The sequence below is a fragment of the Poecilia reticulata genome, linkage group LG19 (assembly GCF_000633615.1).
Source record: "Poecilia reticulata strain Guanapo linkage group LG19, Guppy_female_1.0+MT, whole genome shotgun sequence".
Classification (NCBI taxonomy): domain Eukaryota; kingdom Metazoa; phylum Chordata; class Actinopteri; order Cyprinodontiformes; family Poeciliidae; genus Poecilia; species Poecilia reticulata.
Genome location: NC_024349.1, coordinates 6,235,553 through 6,243,130, shown reverse-complemented (window position 1 = coordinate 6,243,130; position 7,578 = coordinate 6,235,553). Strand labels below are relative to the sequence as shown.

General features: G+C 38.3%; 1 protein-coding gene across 1 annotated transcript in view; it reads right to left on the bottom strand.

Moving 5' to 3' along the window:
- Positions 1 to 4,584: 4,584 nt before the first annotated feature.
- The window catches only part of nhlrc2 (NHL repeat containing 2), a 25,504-nt gene continuing 22,510 nt past the window's right edge, over positions 4,585 to 7,578 (bottom strand). Inside the window, exon 12 of the mRNA XM_008436684.2 lies at positions 4,585 to 7,183. Coding sequence (XP_008434906.1) covers positions 6,921 to 7,183 — 263 coding nt within the window. The 3' untranslated portion in view covers positions 4,585 to 6,920. The remainder of the gene's footprint in view (positions 7,184 to 7,578) is intronic.

The window sequence follows — 7,578 nt, the reverse complement described above, 5'->3', positions numbered from 1 at the left end:
CATGCACACACACACACATCTAGAGAGAATTTAGAGAGACCAGTTAACTTTTTTGGACTGTGGGAGGAAGCCGAAGTACCCGGAGAGAACCCGTGCATGCACAATGTGGGGTTATGGGGACCATTGCTCCTTGTGGGGACATTTTCTAGAACAACAAGAACATACTCAAGAACATCCAGTAACTGAAAAACAACCAGACCAACCAGTGGAATTAGAAGATCCATAGTGGCACCCAGTATCTGAGTGTTCCCGACTGGTACATATTCTTGAAAACGGCAGTTATGACTACATGCGATGCATGTAGTCAATTTCATCGCAAAGGTCGTCCCTCTCTCCAGATTGCATATCTACCATCAGCTCTGCCTCCTTCAGGTCTATCAGAAGCCCCTGGAGTTTTCTTCTGAGCGATGTTTGGACAACTTCAAAAAATGCACAGAATCTCGTTTCCACATATCTGCACCCTGTCTCATGAAGCGCTGCATGAACCGACCCGAGTTGTGCACGGAGTGTGTTGTTTCGACTTGCCAGTAGTTCATACTCTGCGTGCAGGTCTGGTTCCGTGGAAGCATTTCGAGAAGTCTTGGCGCGCTCAATCTTCCAACTGAGACATTCAACAATCTGGTTCAGTTGTTGATTTTCCTCCTTCAGTCTTCTGTATATCAAATCATCAAAACTTACTTTATTTAAAATGTTGGCAAGTTCACCAGGCACATGTGTGAAACTCCCCTCTTCAGACATTTTTGTACTGTTGCTGTAAAGTCAAGATTATTAGTACGTACAAGCCAGTATTGTTCTTCGGACATGTAGAGCAATCTGACATGTAGCACAAATGAGTTGGTATTAAAGGGAGATGGATCAAAGTCATCAGTCATAGAGCATGAGTGACATCACTGGTTCATCAAAGCCACCAGAAGCCTGTTGTGCTTGGGTGTGTGTTCTGTATTTGATGCATTGTGGGGACCATTTTCCTGGCACATATTACATTGTGGGGACTCACTGCTCCCAAAGAAGAAATGCCGTTTTTGGGTTCGGAGTTCTGGTTGGAGTTCGGCTGTAGAAATGAATGGAAGACAATGGAAAGTCTCTGCAAAGACAGCGAGACAAACGAGTGTGTGTGTGTGTGTGTGTGTGTGTGTGTGTGTGTGTGTGTGTGTGTGTGTGTGTGTGTGTGTGTGTGTGTATGGCCTCTGGCAGCGATGCCAGCAGTTGGACTCAGACAGGGTTAATGATGCTGTCAGAACAACAGTGAAGAAGGCAGATAAGGGGGCAGAAGGAGGAAGACAGGGGGGCAGCAGCAGCTCTTCTTTTATTACTTGGTTTTCACTCCGTCTTTGAAAACAGATTAGAGTTAAACTTCCTCCTCCAGACTCACACATGGACTTTTATAAAGAAATCACTGGGCCCATTCCAGTCAAGATAAAACTTTTTGTAATTACTGCCTTGGCTGAAAACTGATTTTGATGTTTGTACTTGGGGGGGGGGGATGAAAGTAAGGAAAGTTCATTGGCTGAAACCAGAAGTTTACAGTTTTAGGTTCAGCTTTAAAATCTACAGTCAAATTTAAGTGCCGGTAGGCAGGAAGAAATAAATGGAAAAGGCAGCTTTCAAAATAAAACGAGCAACAACAAAAACACCAGTAAATAAAGTTGTAATATTGGGACTTTATTATTGTACTATAATGATTTTATTCTCATAATATGACTATTTTCATACAACTTTATTCTCGTACCACTTTTATGACAATTCTCATAATATTTTGACTTTATAATGTTACAACTTTCTCGTACGACTTTATTCTAATCTTTTGACCTTATTCTCGTAATACTACAACTTTATTCTTGCATGGTGTAATTCTTCCAATTTTATTACTATTTTCTCAATTTTATGTTTCTTAAATTCATTTTCCTAGCATGGTCCTAGCACTCCATCGTTACGGTAGTAAGTTTTTTAAAGCATGGTCGCTGCAAACTCTTTTAAGATATTTTAAATTCATCGTCGTGCTGTCAGTTAGAATAAGAAGTTCCAGATTAGTTTGCAAAGATTAAAGCGTCCTCAAGGAGATTATGAACTTTCCTCGTATTAGTTTCATTAAATCAAGTTTTATTTCCAGACGCTGAAGCTTTGTTAAAGACTTCAGTTGGGAGTCTGGCCCAAGGTGTGAACTTTCATGTGTTCTCCTCTTCCACCTTCTTCCTTCAGGACATTTTGGATGAAGCACCAGCAGTACAAACCAAAAGACACCGAGTCTCCTTTGTGCCGACTGCTATTGTAAAGCTTAATAGGATGAAACCTGCTGGTCTGCTGTACTTTCCTATATGCTGACTAATCAAACGTGCGCTGTTCTGTCCTGCTGTCTGCTTTGCTTCTTGCACAGCGTATACATTATGTTAAGTATTAGTGTTTTATTGTGCTCTTCTTCTGAATTGGGCAGGCTGGAAATCTATTTACAGACAGCGATAATACAGTTACTATTGAACACAGGGACTGTCAATATATCTACGGCAACCAATTAGCAAAAACTGGCTTCATGTGAACAGACTCTCACAGTCCGTCCAGAAACTAAATGGGTTCTAGAAACATAAAATCTGACAGAAAAGATCCCGTTCTGTAGTAAAGAAAAGAAATTAACTACTGGATTACACTGTTTGTAGTAAACTGTAAGATTTGACTTCACTAAAAGTGAGTCAGTTTGAAGTAAAATGTTAGAATAAAAAGCTAAATTTAAAACATGGTAAGTGAGGAAGTATTGCGATATAAAAATATGATTAAGAATTAAATGAAAGAACTGAAAATAGAAGAGAAGTGGGTGTAATGTTGTTTGGTTAAATATTATGCAATAAAAAGCAAACAAAGAAACTCCAGAATAACTAATTATAAATTCATCGCTCATTTTGTTGCGTGCATTTTCACTGAAAATCATCAGCACAGCCAGAAAACGGGCTAAATAGCAAAAATCCATGAAGCAAAACGATAATATACTGACAGACCTGCAAACAGTTATGCTTCGAGCGTCTCCCTAAAATGTATTAACATTAATAAAACCAGAAACGGTTTGAACATAATGTCCTTTTTTCAGAAGGACATTAATTGGTATTTACCGCGTTGCCCTTTCTGGAAGACACCATGTTCCTTCTCTAGGGAGTTTCTTTCAACAAAAAACACACAACTGTTTAAACGACACTTATTTTCAGGTCGTTATGTTTTCTTTTCCTCGCTAGAGCAGAGCCGAAAGGTCAGCTTGGTTGTATTTTAAAATGCGACAAAAGCAAAGTGAAGCCTTTGGTAAGGAGGGTTTTGGTTTGAGTAAATAAAAGTCTCTCTTGTCAAGATTAACTAAAACTTTCACTATTCTGATTTTTCTTTCTTCCTCAATTAATGTAAAACACCATCAAATAAAAGTCTCTTTATAACCAGATAGTTTTGGATACATGGAGTATAATGCTTTTTCTAAATTTGATGACTACAAAATGAAAACAAATGGTGTTTTAATTAGCAATCATTTTGTTTAAAGATCCTTTCATTACTACTTGTAAAGTCTTCCTTAGGAAGGTTGTACTGAAACTGTCCTTAATTTAAATATTTTTCTGTTCAGTTTTGTGGGAAAATAATATTAACTTATTTGGTTTTCAAGCCTAATTTCCCAAAAGAATAAAAAATCTTGCGGCGTTTCATCTCTCTGGACTTGATGCGATCGATCCAAACTCGAGCAAAATTGTGAAGTCGATTGAAAATGATGCTCAGTTTTCAACTGAAAAAAATCAAAAACTACAGCGTTAATATGTACCGATCCCCCCTATTTACTTGACTAATCCTAAATAAAATCCCAACTGTATCAATAATACTAAATAAATTGGTAAGGAGAGCATAATTTGACATAAAGTCTAACAGTGTGTAATTTAATTTCAGCAACAAATGCAGCTGTTTTATGAATAAAATCCACATTTCAAGACTTTAGGGATTTTTTTCCCTTTTTAAAAAGTGTAAATATAAAAATTTACTGTGGTTGACTAGATAGGCAGGAAGGAAAAGTTCAAAAGCCTGCAACAAACAAAACATAAAAACCCTCACAGTAACAAAGAGCGGGAATAAATAAAAAATAAAGCAGGGGAAAAAACAAACAAACAAGGAAGGATGAGCAAAGGAAGAAACTGATATTCAAACTGGATGAATGACAAACAAACACATAGTTGTAGGCAAAAAGATGGATGGATAAACAAATGTGAACCATAGATGGATGAACGAGACAGAGAATAAAGTCTGGAATCACAAATATCACTCAAAATTAATTCAGACGTGGAAAATTCACACTTTAAATTCCACACTTTTCCAGGATGAATAAAACCTTTCTGTTCCAGCCACTTTGAGTCGGAGCAGCTGGATTGGAGTCAGACTCCACAGATGAGGAGAAAATGAGCTGGCTTTGAGAAAAGTATGAAATCTATCACAATTCAGAACATTTCTCAAAACCTGTCTGCACAAAATCTCAGCAGAGGCGCAGCTTTCTCGTTTTGTTACGGCTCCAGTCGAGGTGGAGAAAATCCGGTTTCTCCTCCAACTCTCAGAAGACAATAAGCAGATTCCAAACAGAGAATATAAATACGTTTATTAGGTATTTTTCGCTTTAATTTGTGGACAATTTAATGCATTAAACGAGTCTAAAAAGTTGGAAAAACAATCTCACTGACAGCCATTTGAAGCCATTACAATTCATTAAACAAATATCCTGGAGGGATGACAGAGCCGGAAAACGGATCAGAAAACCCGAGCAGCTCATTTAAAATAAATAACATGTGGGAATAAAGCACTTTCTCCTATTACAGTATATTGTTATTGCTTCAGATACAGTTAAGTGTCATTAGTTTGGACCTCTGGAAGGCACTTTGGGCCGAGCAATCCGAACAACAGAACCAGATTCTGACAATAACACTACGCAAGGCGATGGGGATAAACACCCCGAGGTCCGCTTCCGACAGCAGGCCGTAACTTTGAGAAGCAGTACGGACAAAATAACAGCGTCCACATTATCATATCTTATTGCATAACAGAGAGCGATCCAGCGGCTCCTTATTAGAGTCTGTCTTTCATATCACGCTCCCTTTGTGAAGCAGATGATTTGAATGAGACTTTGTCTTCTCGGTGTAATAACGCGCAGTGTGGCGGAGCAGGCGGCAGACTTGAGGTGTCGTCGGATCGCAGGGGGGCCGCCGCGGCTTTTTGAAAACAGGAACTGTATTCATCATTCAGATAGCAGCTGGATTTTAACGGTCTGAATCAAAGCGGCGCCCCGTGACACGGATAATCACAAGCAGAAGTTTTTATCAGTCACACAGATCCCGACGTCGGACAAGTGTGACCATTCAGACTCCGAGAGCCGGTCTGCGGCGATGCACGCCGTTAAAAAGATAAAATATTTACGGACGCAAGATTAGCATGCAGCTGGAAGGCACCGCCGCAGGAAGAGCTGTGGCAAACACTCGCAGGGCATTGTTAAAGTGCTCACACCAGGTGGACTTTCTCACATTTTGTCACATAAAAACAAACCATAATTTATTTTATTAATGTGAAACACAGTAGTGGCAACATTATGGTAAGGGGGATCCTTTAATTTCCAAGTAATGATAGAGAATGGGAAGAAGGACGGAGCTAACCGCAGAACAATACTGGAAGACATTTTGTTAGAGGAGGAAATTGCAAACAGAAATTTATTGTTTTATGGGAATTTTATGCTTTAGACAATCTCTTTGTGATGCATAAAAATAAAGCAGAAGGATAATGGAACATAATTTGTTTCTTCCCCTCTCCCAGCCAAATAAATCTGGGAAATACGGAGGTGATTTGATCAAATTAGAGCGACACCAAAGTTTTTGGATCCAGATTTGAAGAAAATTGAGAATCTGAGGCAGATATTGAAAACTGAACTATTTTGCAAAGAAAGTACTGACTACAGATTGAGCATAAATACATGCTAGAATTGTTTTTATTTATTCTTTCCAATCATTTTCCTTTTATGTCGCAAGTTTGTGATCTTAACATGGCAAAATATGAAAAATGTTCAGAGGGTGTGAATACTTTTGCAAATATAACCATAAAAATCTAACACTGGAGTCCCTTAACATGATAAAATGTGAGTCTGCATAGATAATTTTAGTATATCATGGGTTCATAAGGTTCACGTCTTTCATTTTGATCAGATGCAGTCGATATTTCTGGTTTCCTACTCCAACACCCCGATGAAAGGCCCTGAATTTCTTTTTTTTTTTTCCATGTTAGGAAAACGGTCATATCTCCATATTAGTATTCACAAGGTGTTCTCTCACAGTCAAAGGCAGAAAGGAACCGAATCATATCTCAGCTCGATTAAATATCCTTCTTTTGTTGTTATTCCTTTTTTCCGAAAAGTTAGTCACAGAGATGACGAAAAAAGAAAGAAAAAAAAATCAGATCAGGTTCTGGGAGAAATGGGTTCAGAAACTGCTCAGTAATTACATTTTAGTAGTTATGCAAAATACTCTCTTCACAAGATTTACATGTAAATCGATCCGTTATGGAAACAGACGCATCTGGAAGTGGATTTGAGTTAAAAAAAAAAAAAAAAAAAGATGCTTTACAAGGTTCTGATTTTGTGCAATATAAATAATCTGGATTAAATATAAAATATTATTCCACCACCACCTGCTAAGTGCATGACAAAAAAATGCATACATTTTATCCAAATCTAACAGATGTTTCAATAACCAACATGAAATACTGTGCTACAGTTAACTCAGGCTAGTTGCAAACCTACACTATCAATGCAAAGCAGCTGGCTTATGTTTACTTCTAGGAGATTCTGAGCAGTTTGTTTGCCTGAAAAGTAAAAATCACCATTCTTCTTTCAAAACCATAAACAAAACCTTAACCCGAGAGCCGTGCGGCTGGCTTTAGAAGGAGTGGGCGAACGCCACGGTGACCTCTCCGTCTCCAGGGCTGGCGTTTATTTGAAGAGGCTGGCTGAACGAGGCGGCTTTCATAGTGCAGGCTTTACCTTCCTCCAAACAGTAAAACAGCCACACGCTCAACCTGAGGCCGGGGTTTCCGTCTGACTCCTTCATGGCAGCGGGAAGCTTGGCTGACACCCGGAGCGGCTGCGTCAAATCCACGACGTAGCCGGACGCCACCTGGTTTTCCAGCAGCCACTCGTTACCTGAAAAACAGAAGAAAACAAAAGAAAAGTCAGAATTATAAATAATTGACTTCCTTGAAGCTTTAAATCTGTCAAAAGTCATGTAATTTGGCATTAAAGTGGAGGCAGAAGAAACATTAAAATGATACTATTAATAAAGTCTTGTTTTTTTTTTCAGAAACCTGGTCAGATGTAAAATATTTACCTCATTGTGAGTCATTTTAGATACAATAAAGGCCTAATAAGAAACATTAAGCGCATCTAGACTAATATGAAATTAAATTAAATGAAATTTTTATTTCAAACACGTAGAAAAAACAAAATAAAAATCAAATATAACCCCTATAAAACTTCATATACAGTTGAATAAATCCCATCCCTAATCGTCTCGTCCACATATGTCCCACGTTATATAT